Source organism: Peromyscus eremicus, chromosome 7, assembly GCF_949786415.1.
Source record: "Peromyscus eremicus chromosome 7, PerEre_H2_v1, whole genome shotgun sequence".
NCBI lineage: Eukaryota > Metazoa > Chordata > Mammalia > Rodentia > Cricetidae > Peromyscus > Peromyscus eremicus.
The window spans coordinates 17,110,532-17,134,519 of record NC_081422.1 but is presented as its reverse complement, the minus strand read 5'-3'; the positions used below and the strand labels follow the sequence as shown (position 1 = coordinate 17,134,519).

The 23,988-nt window shown below is 52.3% G+C and overlaps 2 protein-coding genes across 2 annotated transcripts; one reads left to right on the top strand and one right to left on the bottom strand.

Moving 5' to 3' along the window:
* The first annotated feature begins 7 nt into the window (after nt 1-7).
* Kri1 (KRI1 homolog) lies at nt 8-15,280 on the top strand. The gene is made up of 19 exons (XM_059267425.1): nt 8-140; nt 233-309; nt 1,504-1,609; nt 2,542-2,656; nt 5,937-5,991; nt 6,069-6,118; nt 6,269-6,365; nt 6,442-6,519; nt 7,016-7,134; nt 7,621-7,747; nt 7,850-7,945; nt 8,640-8,810; nt 11,684-11,759; nt 11,842-11,930; nt 12,154-12,280; nt 12,372-12,502; nt 12,886-12,950; nt 13,018-13,116; nt 14,455-15,280. The coding sequence occupies exons 1-19, from the start codon at nt 47-49 to the stop codon at nt 14,780-14,782; spliced, it is 2,100 nt and encodes a 699-aa protein (XP_059123408.1). The 5' UTR covers nt 8-46; the 3' UTR covers nt 14,783-15,280.
* Atg4d (autophagy related 4D cysteine peptidase) lies at nt 14,126-23,059 on the bottom strand. Its single transcript, XM_059267422.1, has 10 exons — nt 22,660-23,059; nt 21,558-21,641; nt 21,303-21,476; nt 19,820-20,099; nt 19,679-19,743; nt 17,454-17,584; nt 16,212-16,290; nt 16,045-16,121; nt 15,847-15,966; nt 14,126-15,488 (listed from the first exon to the last, which is right to left on the bottom strand). The coding sequence occupies exons 1-10, from the start codon at nt 22,892-22,894 to the stop codon at nt 15,306-15,308; spliced, it is 1,428 nt and encodes a 475-aa protein (XP_059123405.1). The 5' UTR covers nt 22,895-23,059; the 3' UTR covers nt 14,126-15,305.
* Nucleotides 23,060-23,988: the final 929 nt, after the last annotated feature.

The following is a 23,988-nucleotide window of genomic DNA, read 5'->3' as shown; positions in this document are numbered from 1 at the left end:
CGCGGGAGGGGCCCTGCGCGCGTGCGCACTAGGCCACACAGCCGCCATGCCGGAACCGCACGGCTCCGGGTCCCTGAGGGTGAACGCAGCGTTTGCCGCACGCTACAGCCGTTACCGCGAGCGTGAGGAACTGCAGCGGCGTGAGTGAGGGGCGCCTGCGCAGGCAGGGGTGTGGGGAGCTGGGGGTGCATCTGGTGGCGGTGGCTGTGGAGAACCCGTGTGTACCCCACAGTGAAGGATCGCTATGGGGATCCGGACGGCGGCGGCGGCGGCTCCAGCTCCGAGTCTGACTCCAGCGACGAGCGTGTGGTAAGCTTCCGCGACCAGGCTTCCCATCTTACCCAGACGTCCTCGGGGCTTTCCCTAACCAGGCTGGGTTGTCCGGGAGCCCTTAAGACCCGCCCCCCTCCTTTGAAGGACAGGCATTCCCCCCAACCCAGGGATCGCCAAATACACCCTTCTTTCTGGAAGAGATCTCAAGCCTCCCATCCGCTGATCTCTCATCTGGACGCACTGGAGTGCCTTACCCTACGGGAATGGTTCTAGATTTATCTCCTAACCCCTTGAGTGACAGATAGCCCCTTCCCAGTGGTCGCTAATCTTCCTACTTTACTAACTTGGCCACAGGCCTCGCACAGCACCCCTACTTAGGTACACAGCGGGAGTCTGACCCTAACCACATGGGGTCCCATAGGCACATCCCAAGACCTGCATCCCAACCCCTTGAGTAACAAGCAGCATGCTCCTTGTACCTAGGGTATTGCCAAATCGTCCCTGCTTCCCCAAAAGGACAGAGCACCCTACCTTAATCACATTGGCCCACGCCCTGGCCCCTTGGGTTACCAGCAGTTATACCCTCCTCATATCTAGGAGACACCATATCATCACTACTTGACTCCAGGCCGCCCATCAATTTGCAGAAGGAAACTTCCCCTAACCCAGTAGAGCCCTAAGGTAGTTCCAAGACACCTCCCCCATCCCTTAAGTGACAGACAATGCCCTACCCACCGCTAAGGGTTGTCATATCCCCTCTGCTTTATGATCGCTTTATCCTCCATCATCACAGATTGACCCCACCAACCCTTCTGTCCGCTGAGAACCACCCTTCCCATTTCTAAAACCCACGAGCCGTCATTGTGATGCATCCTAGACCGCGGGGGGCACCTCTGCTTTCCCATGGCAGCTCTAATCTTGGCTTCATCCAACGTAGCCAAGTAGCCAAGCCTTCAGGCGGTCCACCCAAGAGGATCACTCTGAGAGCCCCTGCTCAGTGGCCCACCCTGCCCTTTTGAGGATGTACCTCCTTTCCCCACTCTACCCATGGTCCCTGCCCTCTGTCTGGCCACACCTGCCCAGGTCCAGTGCCCCTACCTGCTTCTCTTCATAGGACGCCTCAGGGTTGCCTGTCCTGGCGGTTTCCTGTCCTCCTCACCAGCCCTGCTCACACTGTGCCCGCCCGCCCGCCCACCTTCTGAAGTCAGCCCATTCCTTTTCCTGCTCTAGGAGTTTGACCCCCAGCAGGAGAGAGACTTTTACAGGACTCTGTCCTTGCTGAAGAAGAAGGACCCCCGAATTTACCAGAAAGATGCTACCTTCTATCAGAGAACAGGTATGGAGGGCGCTGCTTCTCTAAGTACCTTAGTGTTGATGGATTGTTTCCCATCCTGAGTGAGGTGCCAGACACCAGAGTGGCAGTGTAGCCCACAATCCCAGCACTCGGGAGGCAGAGGCAGGTGGATCTCTGTGAGTTTGAGGCCAGCCTGGGCTACCAAGTGAGTCCAGGACAGCCAAGGCTACACAGAGAAACCCTGTCTCAAAAAAAAAAAGTGAGTGGATGGCATGTGAGGAATGACACATACAGGGTGACCTCTGGCATCCACATTCACTTTAAAAAACCGTATGGGGCTGGAGAGATGGCTCAGTTAAGAGCATCTTAACCATCTTCCAGAGGGCCCGGGTTCAAGTCCCAGCACCCACATGGCAGCTCAAAACTGTCTGTAACCCCAGTTACAGGGGACATGACACCCATGGCAAAACACCAATGCACATAAAATAAAAATTTTAAAAAATTTTTAAAAGGCCCTCTCTATGAATTTGTAAGTCTAAAATACCAGGTCTGAAATGCTTTTTTATTTTTGAGATAGTTTCTCATGTAACCTAGTCTAGCCTCTAACTTACTATGTAGCCAAGAATGTGATTTGAACTTGTGATCCTCCTGCCTCCCCCCTCCAGAATTCTGGGGTTCCAGGTGTATGCACATAACTGAAATTGGACAGGGGCTGGGCCTTGCAAGGCCGACACTATATCTGCACCTAAACCTTTTGTTTGGTTGATTGGATTCTTTCTTTGGTACATAGTGAGTTTTAGTCTAGCCTAGTCTACATTATACTCTCTCCCTGGAAAAATACAGGGTAAAGATGATTTGCTGTTTTACAATTGGAAGTGGCTGGGAGGGATTCACAACTCCTGTCTGCTCCCAGTCCTGCCCATGGGGAGAGGGAAGTTGGGAGCAGGAATAGGTATTTTCTCATTGGCCCACAGCCGAAACCTCATCTTCAGAGAGTGAGGAGGAGCCGGCAGCCTCCGGGAAGCAGAAGGAAGTACAGCCCATGTACCTGAAGGACTACGAGAGGAAGGTCATCTTAGAGAAAGAAGGGTAAGGGGACCCTCGTCCCCCATCAGCCTCCAGCTTTCTAGGGACTGTAAAGGGGTTCCGGGGTTTTGTTGGTGCTGGTTTGTTTGTTTTGTTTTGTGATGGGGTCTCTCTGTGTGGCCCTGGCTGTCTAAGAACTCACTCTGTGGACCAGGCTGGCCTCGGAACTCAGAGATCCATTTGTCTCTGCCTCCTGAGTGCTGGGATTAATGGTGTGCGCCACCACCACCTGGTCTTTTTAACATTCTTTTGTTTCGTTTTGTTTTTCTCAAGACAGGGTTTCTCTGTGTAGCTTTGCGCCTTTCCTGGAACTCACTCTGTAGACCAGGCTGGCCTTGAACTCACAGAGGTCCACCTGGCTCTGCCTCACAGTGCTGGAATTAAAGGCGTGCCCCACCACCGCCCGGGTACATTCTTAATTTTATTTATTTATTTAACATTTTTTTAAAAATATGCATTGGTGTTTTGCCTACATGTATGCCTGTGTGAGGGTGTCAGATTCCCAGGAATCAGAGCTGTAGGCAGTTGTGAGCTGCCGTGTGGGTACTGGGAATTGAACTAGAGCCTCTGGAAGAGCAGCTAGTACTCTTAACCTCTGAGCCATCTCTCCAACCCCCAATTTAACATTCTGTTTTTTATTTTTTTAATTAATTTATGTATACAGCATGCTGCCTGCATGTATGCCTGCAAGCCAGAAGAGGGCACCAGATCCCATTATAAATGGTTGTGAGCCACCATGTGGTTGCTGGGAACTGAACTCAGGACCTCTGGAAGAGCAGTCAGTGCTCTTAACCTCTGAGCCATCTCTCCAGCCCTAACGTTCTTAATCTATTTATTTTCCACAGCACATGTAGAAGTTGGATAAATTCTGGGACTCTGTTGCCTCCTTCCACCATATGGGTCCAGTAATCAAACCTCAGGTCTGCAGGTTTGGCACTGAGAGCCTTTACCTGACTGAACTGGGCAGTGGTGGCGCACGCCTTTAATTTCAGCACTCAGGAGGCAGAGGCAGGTGGATTTCTGCAGTTCAAGGCCAGCCTGGTCTACAGAGTGAGATCCAGGACAGCCACCAAAACTACACAGAGAAACCCTGTCTCAAAAAAAACCAATAAATGGATGGATGGATGGATGGATGGATGGTTAGGTAATAGAAAAAAAAGCCTATACCTGCTGAGCCATCTTGCCACTGTTTGTAAACAGTAACTGTTTATTACTGTTGTAAGGAGAGCAGTGGGTGGGCGCATGTGCTATGCCACAGCAGGTATATGGAGGTCAGAGGACAGCTCTGGTATCCATTCTCTCCTACCCAGGTCTTGAATTCAGGTCCTCTGGCTTGTACAGGATGTGCCTCTCCAGGCAGAGACATCTTGCTGGCCCATTCTTTAGGGTTTTACAGGTAGAAAGCCCAATATCTCCAGATATGATGACATCAGCCTATAATCCCAGGGTGTGGGAGGCAGAGGCAGGCTGATCTCTGTTAGTTTGATGTCAACCTAATTTCCATACTAGACCAGCCAGGGCTACATAGTGAGATCCTGTCTGCAAAAAGGGAGGGAGAGGGAGGGAGGGAGGGAGGGAGGGAGGGAAGGAGGGAGGGAGGGAGAGAGAGAGAGAGAGAGAGAGAGAGAGAGAGAGAGAGAAGAAGAGAAGAGGAGAGGAGAGGAGAGGAGAGGAGGAAGAGCCCAAACCTACACAGGGGAAGCCCTTGGAGCAGAGTCTCAGTGATCCAACCCACAGTCATAGGCCGCTCCCACCAGGAGCTCATAGCAGCTCCCCGCCCCATGGGGATGGAGACAGGAGGACCACAGAGAATATATGTGTGTAGAGCTCTGTGCTGATAAACCCATTGCAATTAGAAATCACTGAAGATTGAGGCCAAACATGGAGATGCTCAGCTCTAATCTCAGAACTCAAGAGGTAAAGTAGGAAGATGGAGGGGACTGGAGAGCTAGCTCAGTGGTTAAGAGCACTGACTTCTCTTCCAGAGGATCCAGGTTCAGTTCCCAGCACCCACATTGTAGCTCACAAGTGTCTCTAACTCTAGTTCCAGGGGATCCGACACCCTCACACAGACATACATTCAAGGAAAACACCAATGCACATGGAATAAAAGTAAAGTAAAAAATAAATAAAACTTAGAGCTGGGCCATGGTGGCACACTCCTTTAATCCCAGCACTTGGGAGGCAGAGGCAGGTGGATCTCTGTAAGTACCAGGCCAGGCTGGTCTACAGAGCGAGTTCTAGGACAGCCAGGGCTACACAGAGAAATCCTTTCTGGAGGGGCGGGGCGGGAAGTCTTGCTGTTCTTCCGGAGGACATGGGTTCAATTCCCAGTACCTACATCAAGTGGCTACCACCTGCCTGTAATTCCAACTCCAAGAGATCCAACCCCTTTTCTGGCCCTTTTCTTTTATAGACATCCACACTCATGTGGCATATAAACACATGCACATACACACACATAAGTAATAGTAAACATACAAGGGTCGGGGAATAGACCTCAGTGGACTGCTTGTCTGTCATGTGGAAAGCTATTGGTTTGCTCCTCAACACTGTTGAAAAAAAAGGAAGGAAAATATCGTGAAGTAGAAATGTATTTAAAGAGTGCTAGCCAGTCTCAGGAGCACATACCTGTAAGAGACAGGAGCAGGAGAGTCCTCATAAGTTTGAAGTCAGGTAGAACTACATGCTGGCAGGGGCTGGGGTAGACTAAATAGCTCAGTGGGTAAGAACACTTACTGTTAAAGCTAGAGGACTTGGTTCAAATCCCTGGCACCCATGTTAAATGCTGGGCATGGCCAAGCATGTACCTGTTACCCCAGCTTTGAGGGGCGGAGACAGTGGATTGAGGGAACTTGGTGGAACCAGCCTAGCTGTAACAGTGAGCAGTGAGAGCTACTGTCTCCAAATAACGGGGGAGGGGGCTGGGCATGGCGGCACACTCCTCGAGTCACAGTGCTCTGGAAGCAGAGGCAGGTGATCTCTATTAGTCCTAGGCTACCTTGGTCTACATAGTGAGTTCTAGGCCAGTCAAGGCCACATATGCCCTCTATGGCTCTCTATTTTTTTCTATTGTTTTTGACACCTCTGGCCTCTGCAGCCATGTACATGCAACACAGAGACAGACACACACATTACATACATTCGCATATAAAAGATTTCTTTGGGAAAAGTAAATACTAAATAGACATTAATGCCCAATAAACCCATTGTAAAGTCAAGACATTGTGGGTTGAGCTACTGTGCATCGTCACTGTTCTAAATTCTCCTGTTCTCTGTACAGCAAATACGTTGACGAGGACGACTCTGACGGGGAGACTTTTGACCCCAGGCTCAAGGTAGGTGGAACAGAGGCTGGCTGGGGGCACGAGGGCTCACAGCTGGCCAGAGGCCCACATCAGTTCCTCCTCTGCAGGAAACAGCAACCAGGAGTTACGTAGAAGAACAAAAACAGCTGAAGGAAAGGTGAGCTTGGGTTGGGGTTGGGGTTGGTGGCTGCAGGGACCGGACGTAAGGTGGGGACAGAGCAGCTGCGGTGCCAACAGCACAGTGCTGTTGTGTCACTGAGCATCTGAGAGCTCAGGGCTGACATCTATCTCTTCCTGGCGTGTGCAGCTTCCGAGCTTTCGTGGAGGACAGCAGTGACGAGGACAGTGCTGGGGAAGGTGCCTCTGGGTTGCTGCGGAAACACACTAAGAGTGGAGAGGAAAAGGTTAGTGCCTGGGATCTGCTGGGATGCCTGGACGGGCAGCTGGATTCCCGAGGAACTCACTGCTGGCCTTCCGCAGGCCCAGGAGGAAGTGGACTACCTTGAGTGGCTGAAGGGGCAGAAGGAGATTCACGGCACCGAGTCCTTGAAAGAACTGGTAAGTCCTCAGATGCAGTCCCCAGGGCCGAACAGCCTGTGATAACTTTGTCTCACCTTCCGCTTCTAGATACCCCAGGACACTAGAGGGACTGGAGTGTGGCTCAGTGGTAGAGCATCTTTCCAGAACCCTCCAGTGAGCAGCTGGTCATGGCTTAAGGGTAGTGCCTACCTAGCATGCACAAGGCCCTGGTGCCAGCCCCAGCACCAAAAACAAAGGCACATTTTTTAAGGATAAACATGAACAATTTCTGGGCTTGAGTTCCTCAGTGAATAAAACAAGGCTAATACAGGCCAGGTGTGGTTGCCCAGATCTGTAATCTCAGTGTCAAGAGGCTAAGACAGGATTGCAGTTAGTGCAAAATCAGCCTGAGCTACAGAAAAGGAAAAAGGGACCTGTGCTAGGTCAGGTGTGAAGTTTCAGTTCCTGAGGTCCATCGCAGGCTACCTTCATGTCCCTCCAGGGACTGAGCTTGTGCCACCCTCTCTCCCCACAGACACACCTCAAGGAATACTGGAACAGCCCAGGACTGGATGAGGGGGAGCAGTTCCTGAGGGATTATATTCTCAACAAACGATACGAAGAGGAGGAAGAAGAGGAGGAGGAGGAGGAGGGGTGAGCAGCCACCGCCTCTTCCCAGGGTGTGCCTCAGTTATTTTCCAGCATCTAGGCCAGGCAACAGTGGGCACTATGAGCTTGGGGTTTTCAAGAGAAGGTTTTTTTTTGTAGCCCTGGCTGTCCTGGAACTCGCTCTGTAGACCAGACTGGCCTCTAACTCACAGAGATCCGCCTGCCTCTGCCTCCCACGTGTTGGGATTAATGGCATGTGCCACCACCGCCTAGCTTTTTTTTTATTATTACTATTATTTTTGATTTCTTCATTACATTTATGTATTTGCAGGGTGGGGCAGCACACCTATGGGAGTCAGTTCCTTCCACCATGTGGACCCCGCAGACTGAGCTTAGACTCTGAGGCTTGTCAGCAAGCACCTGCTGAATCATCTCACCATCCCCTGCTGTAGAGTCTTGTGGGGATAAAATGAGTTCATGTCTGACCGGGTTCTTCAGTGTCCCTGAGCCTTGCTCTGTCATATCCTTCAGGGTTCCAGGCCCCCCAGTCCAGCTGGCAGTGGACGACTCCTCGGATGAAGGGGAACTGTTCCTGAGGAAGCAGGAAGACTTTGAACACAAGTACAATTTCCGCTTTGAGGAGCCTGACTCAGCCTCAGTGTGTGCCCAGGCCTGGGTCAGGGAGGACATGGCTGCCCTGGGTCCGGCCCTTCACCCCATATCATCTCTGAGGTCCTCTGGTCTCCTCCCCTGCCCACAGGTCAAGACATACCCACGTAGCATTGCATCGTCTGTGCGCCGCAAGGATGAGCGCAGGAAGGAGAAGAGGGAAGAGACTAGGGAGCGGAAGAAGAGGGTGAGTATGCCTAGGTGTGGCAGTGCATGCCAGCGGTCCCCAGCCCTCGAGCCAAGGCACAGACATTGAAAATTTCAGGCCTGCCCGAGGTAGGTAGAGCATTCAAGGCCAAGCTGGGGAACATAGTTAATTACACCATCTCCACAGAAGATAGTAAGAAGAAGCTCGTGGCATACACCTTTAATCCCAACACTCAGGAGGCAGAGGTACGAGAATCTCTGAGTTCTAGACCAGGCTGGGCTACAAGGACCCTGTGTGAAAAATAACAATACACTAAATAGAAAAACTAAGCTGGCATGGTGGTATGCACCTGTATTGCCAGTACTGGGAGGCAGAGGCAGGTCACCACAACCTCAGGGTCCCTGGTCTACAGGAAGAGTTCTATGCCATCTTGAGCTATATAGTGAGACCCTGTCTCATAAACGAACAAAACACAGACTGCCACTTGGTGGCTAGAGTACTTGCCTGTGCACAAAGCACAGTTTTCATCCAAGCACTGAAGGGATCCCTGAAGGAACCGGGTACAGCAGACAGTGCCTGTATTCTCAGAGCTCAGGACGTGGAGGGAGCAGGATCCCTAGTTCAGTGTTAGCCTGAGCTACCTGAGACCGTCTCAGAACAGAAAACTGCTTGTGTTGGGAGGCCCTGTTTGCGGGACTCTATCTCAGGAATGTTGAGCCTCTTTCACCCACAGGAGAAGGCCAGGAAGCAGGAAGAGCTGAAACAGTTCAAGAACCTAAAGAGGAAGGAGATTCTGGCCAAGCTGGAGAAGCTGCGGCAGGTCACTGGCAACGAGACACTGGGCCTTGAGGAGCAGGACCTGGAGGATGACTTTGACCCTGCCCAGCATGACCAGCTCATGCAGGTATGACTGCTTGGGAACTTGTCTGTGGGACCAGAGGTCACCTCTTGGCTATGTGGCCTCAGAAATGACTTGGCCTCTCTGAACCTTTCCCCTGCCTGCATTGTAAGGTTTACTGGAGCACTGCCTTGGGCCAAGGAAAGGATGGATGGGAGGAATTGACCTGAAAGGATAGAAGGATCCGTGCTCAGGAACTGTGGGTTGTATACAGAGCTCCTGCACTGGGATAGGAGGATCATGAATTCAAGGCCTGCCTGGGGTACATATTGGGCTGGAGATCAGCACTTGGCTACATAATAATATCTGGAGTGGGGAGGCATGTGAAGAGCTGGGGCACAGTTCAGTGATAGAACCCTGCCTACAATCCCCCAGTGAGGGACTGGGTTGTGACTCAGTGGTAGAACCCTGCCTACAATCCCCAGTGAGGGGCTGGGGTGTGGCTCAGTGGTAGAACCCTGCCTACAATCTCCCAGTGAGGGGCTGGGGTGTGGCTCAGTGGTAGAGCCCCTGCCTACAATCTCCCAGTGAGGGGCTGGGGTGTGGCTCAGTGGTAGAACCCTGCCTACAATCCCCAGTGAGGGACTGGGGCATGGCTGTGGTAGAGCCACTACCTAGTTTTGAGTTCCAGCCCCAGTGCCACAAAAATGAGGGGTAAAAAACCCCACAAAGCTAATGAATAACCCAGAGTAGCACACTGCACAGTTTAGTCTTGTTTTCTTAATGACTGTGGGGCTGGGAGGCTGTAACTCAGGCCCCGCCTCTGTTTGCCGTCAGCAGAGGGTTCCAGACAGATAGCATTAGATACAATTCTGTAAGCCTGGCTTTGTGACGCAAGGAGGATAGGAGTTCAGACCGAGTCATGGACATACGTCAGGATGTCTTGATTTCCTTTGGTTTTCTGAGAAAGACTTTCACCACACATCCAGGCTGGCCTCCATCTTACCACCTCCTGCCTCTGCTTCTCAGGTACTGGGTTACAGGTGTGTGCTACCATGCCTGGCTTGAATCTTGAATTTATCTATTCGCTGTAAATTTTATTTAACATTTACATGTTAGAGGTGTCACATGTTCCATGGCATTTATGTGGTGGATATCTTGGTGGCACTGATTCTCTGGCTGCCGTATGGGTTCCAGGGATCACACTAAAGTGCTTCTATCCACCGAGCCATCTCATAGTCCTTGAGTGTTTTTGTTGTGGTGTATTTGGTGATGTAGGGATAGGACCATAGAACCCCTCTACAAATGCACTATGACTAGCCCTTCAGCTCGTCTTCTGAGCCAGTAACCTTTGTTGTATTGGGAGAACATAGCATCATGCTTTGGAAACAGGTACTGAGAGATCTGTAAGAAAAGGCCTGGAGCCAAGTGGTGGTGGCACACGCCTTTAATCCCAGCACTCAGGAGGCAGAGGCAGGCAGATCTCTGTGAGTTCCAGGATAAGCTCCAAAGCTACACGGAGAAACCCTGTCTCAAAACCAAAAAAAAAACAAAAAAAAACAAAAACAAAACAAAACAGAAAAGGTTTGGTACTGTGACATGCCCCAAAGAGGCCACTAGCCAAGCCTAGGAAGTTGTGGAAGGAGGCTGAAGGGGCATTGGTAGGCTTGGTAAAAACAAAGGAGGAGCACTATGGAGATGTCTGCTCTCTTATTATTTTAGGGGCTTCTCAGTTCCCAGCTTTGGTTTCTCAATAGAGGGGAGCCAGTTGCTGTTGCTCATGGTGGCTGTAAGAATCACCGTGAGAAGCTGCTCAGGGTTGCGCATATAGAAGGTGTTTAATAAATGCAGATAGGCCTAAAGAGCGGCTCAGGGGTTAAGAGCACTGACTGGTCTTCCAGAAGACCAAGGTTCAATTCCCAGCACCCACATGGCAGCTCACAACTGTAACTCGTCTCAGGGGATCTGATTCTTTTGGCCTCCAGGAGCACCAGGATTGCATGTGGCATAGACACACAGGCAGGCAGAACACCCACACGTGCACAGAGTACAAGTAAAGGCTGAAATGCTTTCCTTTGCCATGCCCCAGTGGATATCAGAGTTTCTCCAGTCCCAGCCTCTTTGTCATCAAGAGCCTACACCATTCCTGACATGTCCCTGTAGACTCAGGGATCAGGGGAGTGATGGAGATACCTGGCCTTCGCCTCCCTGAATCCTAATTGCAGCTGTGGCTCCAGGTGTGGATTATAGTGTTAGGGATGGTGCCAGGGCTTTGTGCATGCTGGGATAGCACCCTACCATCTGAGCTCCAGTCTCATTCTGTAGCCTAGGCTAGCCTGCTACTCATTCATGATCTCCTGGGCTCAGCCTCCACAGTGCTAAGTATAGGTGTGTACCATATCTAGTGGAGTAGGATCTTGGAGGAAACTTCCTCTCGGCCTATCACAAATGATGACAGCTCAGTTGAGTCTTGACTAGTGATTAGGTCATAGGGCACAGATGACGGCAGGTCTGAATCCTGCAGAGCTGGAACACAGTGTAGTTGTGTGAAATGCAACCTAGACAACAGGTGGTGATGTGGAGGATCCCAACACACCTTGAAAGGAGACTCTTTCAAGGAGCTATGTCTTGGAAGGCTCGGGAGCCACATAAAGTTGGGCATGTTCAGAGGCAGAAGGATCACCAGCCTGGGCTAAAAGACTGTCTCATTAAAAGCAAAAAACTGCCATTCATACACCTATAATCCCTGCACTCAGGAGGTGGGGGCAAGTGGATCATAGTGTCAAGGCTAGCCTCTACTACCTAGTGAGTATGAGGCCAGCCTGGCCTACATGAAACCGTTTCTCATAACACTGAACAGTAGGCTGGTGAGGCATGCTGGCGTTGGCATGGGGAAGCATGCAGGTGCTGCTGTCCTTAGGCCTGGCCTTCCCTTGCAGAAATGCTTTGGAGATGCCTTCTATGGCACTGCGGAGGAAGAGAAGCCACAGTTTGAGGAAGAGGAAGGGCTTGAAGGTGGGTGTCCTCAGAAAGCAGGGGGACCAGGGCTCGGCTGTGCAGCCTACGGCAGTCCTCACTTTGTCCTCTGTGGAAGCAGATGACTGGAACTGGGACACATGGGGTGGACCTGAACAAGATGGAGCCTGGAGCCAGCAGGAGCTGCACTGTGAGGACCCTGACTTTAACGTGAGTGCCACTGGGCTGAGCTCCAAGTAGGGTGCGGTAGGCAGAGCAGCTTTCCATGAACAAAGCCCTGGCTGAGAGGCGGAGCTCAAGGCTTGGCTGCATAGCATGTTTGAGGCCAGCATGGGTTGTGAGACCTTAAGAACAATGAGTGTCCCTGGTAGGGGACTGGAGCCTCCCAGAGGGCATTTAGAGCTGGCCTGATCTAACCAGCCCTTCCTGATAGATGGACGCTGACTATGACCCCAGCCAACCTCGGAAGAAGCTTCGTGAGGCCCCCTCCTCAGGCAAGAAGAAGCGCAAGTCTCCCTTTGCAGCTGCAGTGGGGCAGCAGAAACCCACGTTTGACCCTGGTGAGACACAAGGCATGATGGGGAGTGTGGGAGCATGGCTCACAGGGCCTTGAACACTCAATGCCTTGGCTGTGTATTGTCCCGTGTGCAGGGGACAAGACCTTTGAGGAATACCTGGACGAGTACTACCGGCTGGACTATGAGGACATCATCGACGACCTGCCCTGTCGCTTCAAGTACCGTACTGTGGTGCCCTGCGACTTTGGACTCAGCACTGAGGAGGTTAGGACCAGGGCAGACAGGAGAGTAGAGGAGTCCAGAGAACGGAAGGAGGTGCACATTGTCTGGAGAGGCAGGGTCTGAACTTGAACCAAGAGGAGTTGAAATAGTGCTGATGTAGGCCCGCACTGGAGAAGCTGCGGTGGGTAGGGCACGACTGTGAATTACAAGGTAGCCTGACCTATACAGTGACTTTCCAAAATAGAGCCAGCATGGTGGTACAAGCAGGGAAATCAGGAAATCCAAGCCCACTGGGGCTACACAAGACCCTGTCTCAAACACAGGGAAAACACTGAGCTCAGTTGACATCCCCACTGAGTGAGTGAGTGAGTGAGTCTCAAGAGGCAGACCCCAGGGCCCCACAGTAGACACTCTTTCCCATGCAGATCCTTGCAGCTGATGACAAGGAACTGAACCGCTGGTGTTCCCTGAAGAAGACCTGCATGTACAGGTGACAGCAGGGTGGTGGGGGTGTGGGACCCAGTTCGGACAGTTTCTGGAACACCTCTGACACACAGGTCAGAGCAGGAAGAGATGCAGGAGAAGCGGGTGTACAGCCAGAAGGCCCAGAATTTATGGAAGAAGAGGCAGATCTTCAAATCTCTGTGCCGGGAAGAGTAAGCACTGGGCCCTGGGGAGGATGGCAGCAGCCCGGCTAGCTGACACCCAGCCATGTCCTCTTTAGACCAGGCACCATCCCTCTCAGTAAGGAGACATTATGGTTCAGACTGAGTTCATGCATGAAACACTCAGAATAAGGATCAGAGGACTTGGACACACACCTGTAATCCCAGCACTAGGGAGGCAGAGGCAGGGTTTGAGTTGGATAAATTTGAAGCCACCCTGAGTCCACAGCAACAGACTGTCGTCATGGAGTAAAGACTGTGTACCAGATGCTCCCTGTGTAGACCAGGATGGTCTCAAACTCGGAGATCTCCCTCTGCCTCACAAGTGCTGGGATTGAAGGTGTACACCACCACACCTAGTGAGGTGGTTCAGCATGGTTGAAGTCCTGAGTTTCATCCAAAGCCTGAACAAAATAAATTCTTAGAAGCACCTCACAGGCTTGTTACCTGTTACAAGGATGATTGCCATTCCTTCCCCAACTCAGGTGAGACAGATAACCTTTTTTTTTTTTTTTTTTTTCGATACAGGGTTTCTCTATGTAGCTTTGCGCCTTTCCTGGAACTCACTCTATAGATCAGGCTGGCCTCGAACTCACAGAGATCCACCTGCCTGGGCCTCCCGAGTGCTGGGATTAAAGGCGTGCGCCACCCTGGTGGCGAGACAGATAACTCTTAACTTCACTGAAGTTACAAGGAGCTGACTAACCCAAAGGGCTTCGGCTGGTCCAGCTAATTTGTGGCTGTCATATTTATGACAGTTGTCTCAGGAAGCTGAGGCCATCTGGGTTCCATAACGAGACTATCTTAACAAAACAGGCTGGGGCTGGGCAGGGTGCTTACCTAACACATACAAAGCCCTGGGTTCTATCCCAGGACTGTATAAACCAGATGGATCTGAGTTCAAGGTCAGTGTGGTCTACAGTGAGCTTAGGGACAGCCAAAGCTATATTAGTGAGACCCTCTCAACACCTCACTCCCCTAAAAAAAGCAGGATCAGAAGTTAAAGGATAGTTGGGTGGTGGTGGTACACGCCTTTAATCCCAGCACTCGGAAGACAGAGGCAGGCAGACCTCTGAGTGGGCCAGCCTGATCTACAGAGTGAGATCCAGGATAGGCTCCAAAACTACACAGAAAAACCCTGTCTCAGAAAAAAAAAAAAAACAAGCAAACAAAAAAGTTAAAGGGCATCCTTGGGTACACAGAGTTTGAGGGTAGCCTGGGCTACACAATACCCTCCTCAAACAAACAAAAAGAACGAAAGAAAAATGGGGGAATCACTGCCTGTTCTGAACAGCAAGCTGACCTGAACTTTGACTTTTTCTCTTGTAGGATGGAAATGCCCACAGAAGCCACAGGGAAGTCCCAGGGCAAGGCCAGCCCACAGGGACAGCTGTCCGTGGCTGATGGGTCTCAGACTCTGACCTCTTCCCACAAGCTCCAAGTAGCCAAGGAAGAAGAGTTCACACACACACCCTGCCCAGAGAAGCCAGCTTCCCAGAGGCACAAGAACAAGAAGGCCAGGCTGTTGGGTCCCACGGTGACACTTGGAGGTCACAAGTTCAGCCGACAGAGATTGCAGGCCTTTGGTCTCAACCCAAAAAGGCTGCATTTCCGCCAATTGGGCCGCCAGAGGAGGAAACAGCAGAGCCACCCCTGAGGGCCAAGGGAGCAGGCTACCTCTACAACCAAGCTGTTGACTAGTTACCTCCCCCAACCTGTATAATCTGCCTGTACGCAAGGACGCTGGCTGTCTCTTCTCAGTGTGGAAACAGGCTGTCCGAACTGTGTATAAAACAGCCTGAAAAGTCAAGCAACCCCAGCGTGTTCAAGTCTGCGTCTTTATCAGCCTCCACCCAGCAGCCAGTCGGTTCTCCCAGGACAGGGGCTTTGGGACCTTGGGACCAGTGAGTACAGTGATCCAGTGCAGGCTACAGAACTTGAATCAGGCCCTGAGTGAGTGCCCTGGAGCCCACTCTCCATCCCTGGCTCCTGAGGGGGCATGGGGGCAGCTAAAGGGCACAGCCCCAAGCTGGGGGCCTAGACAGATGTCAGCTGTGTTGGGGAGGATGGGGGACATGAGGACAGGGGATCCAGCACTGCCATCGGAGTTCTAGATCCCATACCTGACATGACATAAATAAAAAAATAAATAGTCTGGCATCTTTCCCCATCCCTTCCCACTATAAAAACACAAAGTCCTCAGAGCTGGGCCGTTTGCCCTTCAGGAGGCGTCCTGTGCAAGGCAGCCGCAGTGTGGGCTGGGAGAGCTGGGTGCAGAGGGCATCCAGGCTGTGGTCCTGAGCGTGGCCCTCAGCCACAGTAAACATGGGGTATCGCTCTGTGGCTGAGGAGGAGCTGAGGATCTGCAGAAGGATGAAGGAGAGTGGTCTCAGTTCAGGGTTTTCTGGAACCAGCTGAGCAGTTAGACAATGCACAACTAATTGTCCAGCCTGTGAACAGCTGCCCTGGAACTTGTGATGAGCTCCCAGGTACCCCACCCCCCAGCAGTGGCCCAAGCCTTTTCAGGCACCCTTCACTTTGCTCTCATCTGTTCCGGGCTGAGCTTCCTGGACTGAAGAAGTCTGTCCACCTTGATGTCCGCTGCCATTGTCAAGCATGTGCACTGTGTTACTGTCCTAGGACTGAGTGTGGGACCCAGTGTCTGTCTAGCACATGGTAGGCAAGGGCTCTACCACCCCGCCCCCAGGGATTACAGCTCACCCTCATCAGCTCCGAGCAGAGAGTCTCAAACTCCTTCCTGTTCCCAGCGTAGAACCCTACGGTACAGCTGGGGTCCATCTTGGCAAAGGCCATCTTGCGGGGCGAGGTGCAGTGAAAGGACTGGGCAGATAAGAGAGGTTTGAGGTACCCCAATTTTGTGCCTGTGCCTGCAGCTCCCACCCAAAGCCACCAGCTCACCTCAAGGGGAAAGTCAGCCTGGCTGACATCCACTGTGGGCTGGCAGTAGTGGGGATCCAAGTAGAGCAGGAAGTCATCTGTGGGCGGTTGGGGCAGGGGCAAATGTAAACCAGGGTGGGTAGGAGGAAGGCGGAGGGCTGGGACCCAGGAAAGGGGCTGTGGCTTACCCTGGTAGCCAATGAAGTACAGCGAATGCCGGGGTTTGCCCCCCATGATGCCTAGGCAGAGTTCTGACCGAAGGAGCTCCTGTAGAGACGGGAAAGCTGGCATCAGATGGGCTGAACAAACAGCAGCAGGTCTGAGTCTGTGAAGCCAGGGGACCAACTGAGCAGCCATCCGCTAACCAACCCAGCCTGACAGCACTGAAATCCTAGAGCAGAAACCTGGCTGTCAGATGGAAGAGTACAGAAATGGCTGCATACCTTCTTAAGAGAGTTTAGGTTGTTTTTCTGAGAGGGTCTCATTATGTAGTCCTCCCTATCCTGGAACTCGCTGTGTAGACCAGGCTGGTCTCAAACTCCGATATCTACCTGCCTCTGCCTCTGCCTCCCAAGTGCTGGAATTAAAGAATGAAACTATATATTTCACTGCCCAGGCTGGCCTCAAACTTGCTGTGTAACTGGGTTTGGCCTTGGAGTCTAGATCCTCCTGCCTCAGCCTCTTAAAGTGCTTGGACAGGAGGATGTGTCTGTTTTTAATAAGAAAATATATTCAAGTGCTGGGATTACACTTAAGTGTGAATGCAACCTGGCACAGAGCTCCACCTTGAGCTCCTTCCCCAGTCTTCCAGAACATTCCAGCTTGTTCTCAAACAGAATGTCCCCTCTACCCAACATCGGCTCATTTCACTGTGTTTGGATCCCAGCCCCCTGGATAGTAAATGGATCTACTGCAGCTGTTTCACTAGTGGGTAGCGCTGAGTATGAGGACCTGTGTTCAGTCCCCAGAACCTGTGTCAAAAGCATGGTAGCATGTGACTATAACGGTCTCAGAAAACAAGGGGGGTGCTGGGGAGATGGCTCAAAGGATAAAAGCACCTGCTGACCAACCACAGGGACGTGAGTTCAAAATATCAGGACCTAGGGAAAAGGCTGGGAACGGCCACACATGCCTCTAACCCAGTGCTGGGGGGCAGAAATGGGGTGTCACTGGGGATGCTGGCTGCCACCCCCGCTCCAAGGCTAGTGAGAGGCCCTGTCACAAAGGAATAAGGCAGAGTGACAGAACAGAAATCCTGTGTCTCCCATCACTTCCAAGTGTGCACACTCATGTGTATGCACCACATACACTTACACAGAGCACACACACAGATAAAGCAGACAGGTCCCAAGAATGACACCCATGGCTGACCCCCAACTGTTAAGTACGGAAGGATCCCGGCAGAGGTGCCCCCCCCAGGAGGCGCTTACCTTCACACAGGGCACATACACGGGGTTGAGGGTCTCCCCACCCAGGCGCACAGGTACCAGGATGACCACAGACTTCCACTCAGCCGTGGGGTCTGGCCGGGACACCAGGCGTGCCACATCCTCCTTGTACACTGTGGGGACAGGGCGGTGGCAGCAGGTCACTTTCTACCAGCCTTCTACCCCCAGCAGCACATCCCACTTGCAGCTCCTGAGGAGCAATGCCGTCATCAGCAGAGCATGTCTTCCCAGTGCACCAAGTCCTGGACAATCCTGGGGACTGAGGACCTGAGGAGTTCACGTGTCCCAGGCTGGCCTAGAACTCTCAAATAGCCAGATGACTGTGAGGCCTGATCATCCTGCTTCTACCTCTCAAGTGCTGAGATTACAGGTGTGTGCCACCAAACTTGGCTTGCACAGTGTTCGGCATGAAACCCAAGGGCTCTATGCATGACAGAGAACTGCTCTACCAGCTGAGCCATAACCCCAATAATGCAGGGATTCTGAGTGCTTCTTGTGCTGGTGATGAATTTCAGAGCTCTGTGAGTGAGTGTAAACCCCTTACTATTAAATTATATCCCAGCCCCCACCCAGCCCCTGTATGTGTATATATGTGTGTACATGCCTGTGTGGGGCACTTGAGGTCAGAGGGCAATCTTGAGTATTGTCCCCCAGGAACACCTCACCTTGGTTTTTGGTTTTAGTTTTTCAAGACAGGGTTTCTCTGTGTAGCTTTGCGCCTTTCCTGGAACTCACTCTGTAGCCCAGGCTGGCCTTGAACTCACAGAGATCCCCCTGGCTCTGCCTCCTGAGTGCTGGGATTAAAGGCATGTGCCACTACTGCCCGTCCTGCCTGGTTTAGGACTTAGGTTAGGCTGGCTACTAGAGAACCCCAGAGACTACCCCGTCTGCACTACTACCCATGCCTAGATTCTGGTGATGGAACTCAGTTCTTGAGAACAACCGAGCTACCTGCTCACTCCACACAGAGGCACCCCCACCACCACTTTTTTGTTTTCTTTTTTTGAGACAACATCTCTCTGTGTAGCCCTAGCTGTCCTGGAACTCACTCTGTAGACCAGACTGGCCTCGAACTCACAGAGATCCACCTCTCTAAAAGAGTGGAACACCACTGCCAGTGCCCTGAGACAGAGTCTTATATGTAGCCCTGTTTTTCCTGGAACTCACTTTGTAGACCAGGCTGGCCTAGAACTCACAAAGATCTGCCTGCCTCTGCCTCCAATGCTAGGATTAAAGGTGTACACCACCACTCCTGTCCCAAAAGGCCCCTTTTAAACTGCAGTCCTCTACATGCAGGAGGGTCTGGAGGTCAAGGTTATTCCCACAATTCTTACATAACAACTTTGAGGCCAGCTTGGGTTACAAGAGACCTTATCACAACATAAACAAAGCTACCCAAGTACAACTCGCTGACAACCGGGAAGAAGGCAATAGCTAACCTTTGGTCAGTCTGCTGGGAGCACTGTTTTATTTATTTGGATGTGTCGGCTCTCGCCTTCGACCTTGGGGTTCAGGAATCCAATCCACTTCTCAGGCTCAGCAGCAAAACCCTTTGCCAAATGAGCCTTTATCTGTCCGCCCTTTTGTAAAGGCATTGACTGTGTGTCTGTGTGGACCCGTGCTGAGAGTGTACACACCACAGCACACACAGGGTCAGAGGACAGCTTCCTCGCCAGCCACAGGGTTCAGACTCAAGCTGCCAGCCTTTCCAGTGCCTTCACTCACGGAGCCATCTTGCCAACCCAGGATTTTTTGGACCACTGAGTCACTAACCTCTGGCACCTGATGGGCCTGAGGAGCCCAGACTTGCCAGCACACCAGAATAGTTTCATAGAGTTAAGAGTGAGCAGGGCTGACGGGATGGTCCCGCTGCCAAGATGATGACCCAAGTCTGATGTCTGGAACCCACAGGAGAATACCCACTCCCCCGCAATGTCACGCACACCGTGACACAGGTTTCCAAACACACAAAAAATAACTGGAGATTGTTCAAAGTGAGACAGGCATGAAGGAGGGTGAAGAGGAGCTCCTGTCTTGACTCCTCCATTCTGACTTGTTCTAGGTTCTGCAGGAGAGGGAACCCTGAATGCACCTCCACAGGTGTGGAATCGATATCAACGTCCCTCCACCCCGGAACTTGCGTCAGCCCCTGAGCAATGAGGGCCTGGGCAGCGCTGGGTCCAGGTGCAGCTTGCTCCCGGCCTCACCTGTGCAGTCCTGAGAGACGTACACCACCAGGCGGGTGACCTCCGAGCAACTCTCCACAGCTTTCCTGAGGGCAGGGAAGCAGACAGGCTTGAGTCCCTGGGGTCAGGAGAAGCTCCCACCTGCCCTGCAAAGGTTCTCACCTGAGGATGTGTGCCACCACAGAGGGCCCGTACCAGTCTCCCGCCTTCTTGCCAGAGCTCTGCCCAAGCTCCACTAGCCGATGTAGCCCAAAGGGGGCCTGCGGATGGTCAGCAAACCAGGACACAATCCGCCGGTGCCAACGATCCTGCTCCATCTCCAGTGTACCCTGGGTCCATCGTGAGGGCACACGACGACGACCAGGCCCACGGTAGCGGCTGGGAGAGGCTGGCCCTGACATCTCAGGGGGAGCCAGGCCTGTGCCCTCCATCCACCTCCAGTCTGCAGAAGAGATGAAATTTGTAGTTAAGACAGGTGGTGTGTTTGGGGGACAACTTTCCTACTTCCTCTTGTTTGACACATAATTCTTTTTTTTTTTTTTTTTTTTTTTTTTGGTTTTTCGAGACAGGGTTTCTCTGTGTAGGTTTGCGCCTTTCCTGGGACTCACTTGGTAGCCCAGGCTGGCCTCGAACTCACAGAGATCCGCCTGGCTCTGCCTCCCAAGTGCTGGGATTAAAGGCGTGCGCCACCACTGCCCGGCAACACATAATTCTAATACTCATGTGAATTCCAAATTGACCTACCATTTTGAAACACATATAAAACTCATTTTTTTTTTTTTTTTTTTTTTTTTGAGCTGAGGACTGAACCCAGGGCCTTGTGCTTGCTAGGCAAGTGCTCTACCACTGAGCTCAATCCCCAACCCAAACCCATTTTTTTAAATAAAAATTTATTCATTTTTAGCCTATGTGCAGAAGTGTTTTGCCTCCAAGTATTTAAGATCTCTGCGAGAGCCTGGTATCAAAAAGATGGGAAGAGGGTGTCAGACCCCAGAAACTAGTTACCTATGGGTGTGAGGTTATCACGTGGGTGCTAGGAATCGAACCTGAGTCCTCTGCAAGAGCAGCAAATGGTCTTAACAGCTGAGCCATCTTTAATTATTTATTTATTTTGGTTTTTCAAGACAAGGTTTCCCTGTGTAGCACTGGCTGGCCTGGAACTCACTCCGTAGACCAGGCTAACCTCAAACTCCCAGATATCCCCCTGCCTCTGCCTGCCAAGTGCTGGGGTTAAAGGCATGGTGGAGCACGCCTCCTTAATTATTTCTCTAATTTTTTGAGACAGATTCTCATGTAGCCCAGGGAACCAACCTTACACTTCTGTCCCCAGGCTCTAGCTCCACACCCGACTGAAGTCTCATTTTACATACATACACACATACATACATTCATACATACATACATACATTCATACATACATTACACACACACACACACTTACTTATCCCAGTGACCAGCCTGAAACTCACTATGTACTCAGACTGGATACTGCAGCTCAAAATCCTGCCTCATGTGCTGGGATTCCAATGCACTGTTCAACTTCTCAGTTTGAAAGCAATTTTAAAGAGCTGACTCAAAAGCCTGGCCTGGCACTGTTCCACAGCCTACACACACATGCGCGCGCACACACACATACCCAACTCACCTCTAGGCAGAAAATGCAGGAGCAGGCCCTGGGCCAGCATCATCTGGCCACTTCGTAACATACATCCCCAGCCACAGTCTGAGGTCAAGCTGCCCCCAGCTAGGGGTGGGAAGTCCCGGCGATATGTGAGCCATAGTCGAGATACAAAGTCTCTTTGAAACCGCTGGATGTCACCTATGAGAGCCAACTAGTCAGCTTGCCAACCAAGGAGAACCCTGAGACTCCCCAACCCTGGTCCCAGATTGGACATCTTACCCTCTCCCTCGAAATGGTAGCGCCGCCCACAGAGGTGAACACTGGAGAGCTTGCTGAAGCTGGTCCGGCTTTTAACTGCCCAACCTGGGGAGACACGGGGCAGCTCCCAGCAACTTAAAGCACTCAGGTATCAGCAATGGGCCTTCCATTCCCCAACGGTGAAATGGGCCTGGTCCTAGCTGGGATCTCAGGGGCAGCTGTGCAAAATCCATGCCACATCTGTCTAAAACACAGGTGGTGCTTAGTTACACCTTCATAAGGGTCCACCATTGACTCAGGGAATCGGGGCCATTCTATTCTGACTGTTGATTTTTGTTGTAAAATGTGTAAAGTACATTTCATTTTTGTGTGTGAGCCTGTGTATGTGTGGACAAGTGCCACGCCTTAGGTGTGGAGGGTAGATAATTTGTAGGAGTTGGTTCTCTCTTTCCACCATGTGGGTCCAGGATAGACCTGAAGTCCTGAGGCTTGGCGGCAATGCCTTTAAGTACTGATGCATCTCACTGGCCCTTTTCTGATTTTTTTTTTAAATGTGCTTTGGTGTTTTGCCTGCATGTATGGCTGTGTGAGGGCGTTGGATCCCAAGAACTGGAGTTACAGACAGTTGTGAGCTGCCATGTGGGTGCTAAGTGAACCCTGTCATCTGGAAGAGCAGTCAGGCCTCTCTTAACTCTGAACCAACTCTCCAGCCCCCCCGTTTTCCGATTTTTTTGAGGCAGAGTCTCATGAGGAGCTCAAGTCAGCCTGGAACTCATTATGTAGCCCATGCTAGCCTAAAACTCTTGATAATCCTCCTGCCTCAGCCTCCCCAGTGCTGGGATTACAGGCGTGAACCACACCACCTGCTAGCTCTGTTCTTACTATTGCACCTATTTTAGAAGGGGAGTAAACAGACCGCAAGAAAGCGGCGAAATCTGGCCAAGGTCAAACAGGAGCAATGGGCGGGGCTTGAAAAGGATTCCTATCCAACCTGTCCCAGGTCCCCGACTGAGCAGGGAGGAGGACCTGCTGGTGACTCCCTCAGGTGGGATCATCCGCAGGAGAGGGTTTGGTTTGCTTCGCTCTGACCCCTCTGCCACCCACCTCTGCACCCCCTCCTCACCATACTTAACGTTGTTCCAGGCTGTCAGGAACTTAGCTTTGAACTTGTCCACCTCGTCAGGCTCGGCGGGGTCGGTCCCAGACGATCCTAGAGCTGCCCCGCCCGACCCCGAGGGTCCCAGGCTGTTGGGATCCGGGATCCGGGTTTGTCCCCTCGCCCGGCGACCCTCGGGCCGGCGCGCGTCCTCCGGGCTCCCGCTGCGGTACTGCGCCGCGGCCGGCGACACCGAGTTCATGGACGCGCCGGGGAGGAAGGACGCAGGTGTCCCCCGAGGTCAGGGGAACTGCGAACCCTCGAGCGCAGCCCCGCGGCCAGAACAGCGCTACTCGGTACCGGGCGCCGAGCTCCCGGGCCCGGCTCCGGCCGCTGCAGGTACCCGGGATTCTATAACCAGCGCCATCTTGGCGGCCCAGAGCACCCGGATACGGTGGGCGTGGCCTGCTCTCTGGCCACGCCCTGCACTTTCCCTCCTCCCTTGCACTCACCACACCCACCTTATCTCACCGCGCAGGCGCGAGGCGAGCCCCTGCAGGCCCTTATCTGTGTTAAGAGCCTGGGAGGTCACGCACTTTGCCACACCCCCGGTACGTCCCCTCCTGAAGCCTTGCTGACTCTGGTTTTGACCTCAGGCTGCGGACATCAGGTTTTTTCTCGCTCCAGAGCGAGATTTCCCGCCCGGCCACTCAAATTCCGCTGCAGCGGAGGTCACATCTCCTGGGTGAGACACCTGGGGCTTCTCATGTTTCTGGAGGGCTCGAATATATACGCGCAACTTGCTGGAGTCTCTTCTCTCCTTCCATCCCGAGGGTTGGGAGGATCCAACTCAGGTTCCCGGTCTGGGCAGTAAGCACCTTTACCCGCTGAGACATTTGAAGGCCCTTTTCTAGTGTTTTGAAACACTTAGACAGCTCTGGCTTGAGGAGAGCAAGTTCCGTGTATTCAAGCCATCCATAGGCGTGACTAACTCCAGGTGTCACACCCAGAAGATGTGGCCCCAGCTGCAGTGAAATTTGAGTGGCCGGGCAGAGAACCCACTGTGTAGGCTAAGCTGGCCTCCAACTCTTGGCTGTTCTCTGCCTCAGCCTCCCAAGTGCTGGGCGACTCAAAGCCTGAGCTTAAGCTTGCTGTGGGGGAGCTGAGCTGGTAGAGGGCCTGCCCCACAGGCATGAGGCCCTGTGTTCTATTCCCGGAACCCCATTAACTGGGTGTGGTGGTGCATACCTGCAGTCCCACCACTCAGGAGGTGGGGGCAGGAACAGATGCTCCTCCTCCACTGTGCAGGGAGTTTGAGGCCAGCCTGGCTTCATGAGAACAAAAGAGCTTGTTGAA

Excerpts from the sequence above, each read along its gene's own strand:
- Atg4d (XM_059267422.1), bottom strand. The coding sequence starts at position 22,894 with ATGAACTCGGTGTCGCCGGCCGCGGCGCAGTACCGCAGCGGGAGCCCG. Across the intron at positions 19,744-19,819 it reads GTGGTGGCACACATCCTCAG|GAAAGCTGTGGAGAGTTGCT; the intron begins GTGAGAACCTTT and ends CCCTGCCCTCAG. Across the intron at positions 16,122-16,211 it reads GTACTTCATTGGCTACCAGG|ATGACTTCCTGCTCTACTTG; the intron begins GTAAGCCACAGC and ends AACCGCCCACAG.
- Kri1 (XM_059267425.1), top strand. The coding sequence starts at position 47 with ATGCCGGAACCGCACGGCTCCGGGTCCCTGAGGGTGAACGCAGCGTTT. Across the intron at positions 6,520-7,015 it reads CCGAGTCCTTGAAAGAACTG|ACACACCTCAAGGAATACTG; the intron begins GTAAGTCCTCAG and ends CTCTCCCCACAG. Across the intron at positions 8,811-11,683 it reads AGCATGACCAGCTCATGCAG|AAATGCTTTGGAGATGCCTT; the intron begins GTATGACTGCTT and ends CTTCCCTTGCAG.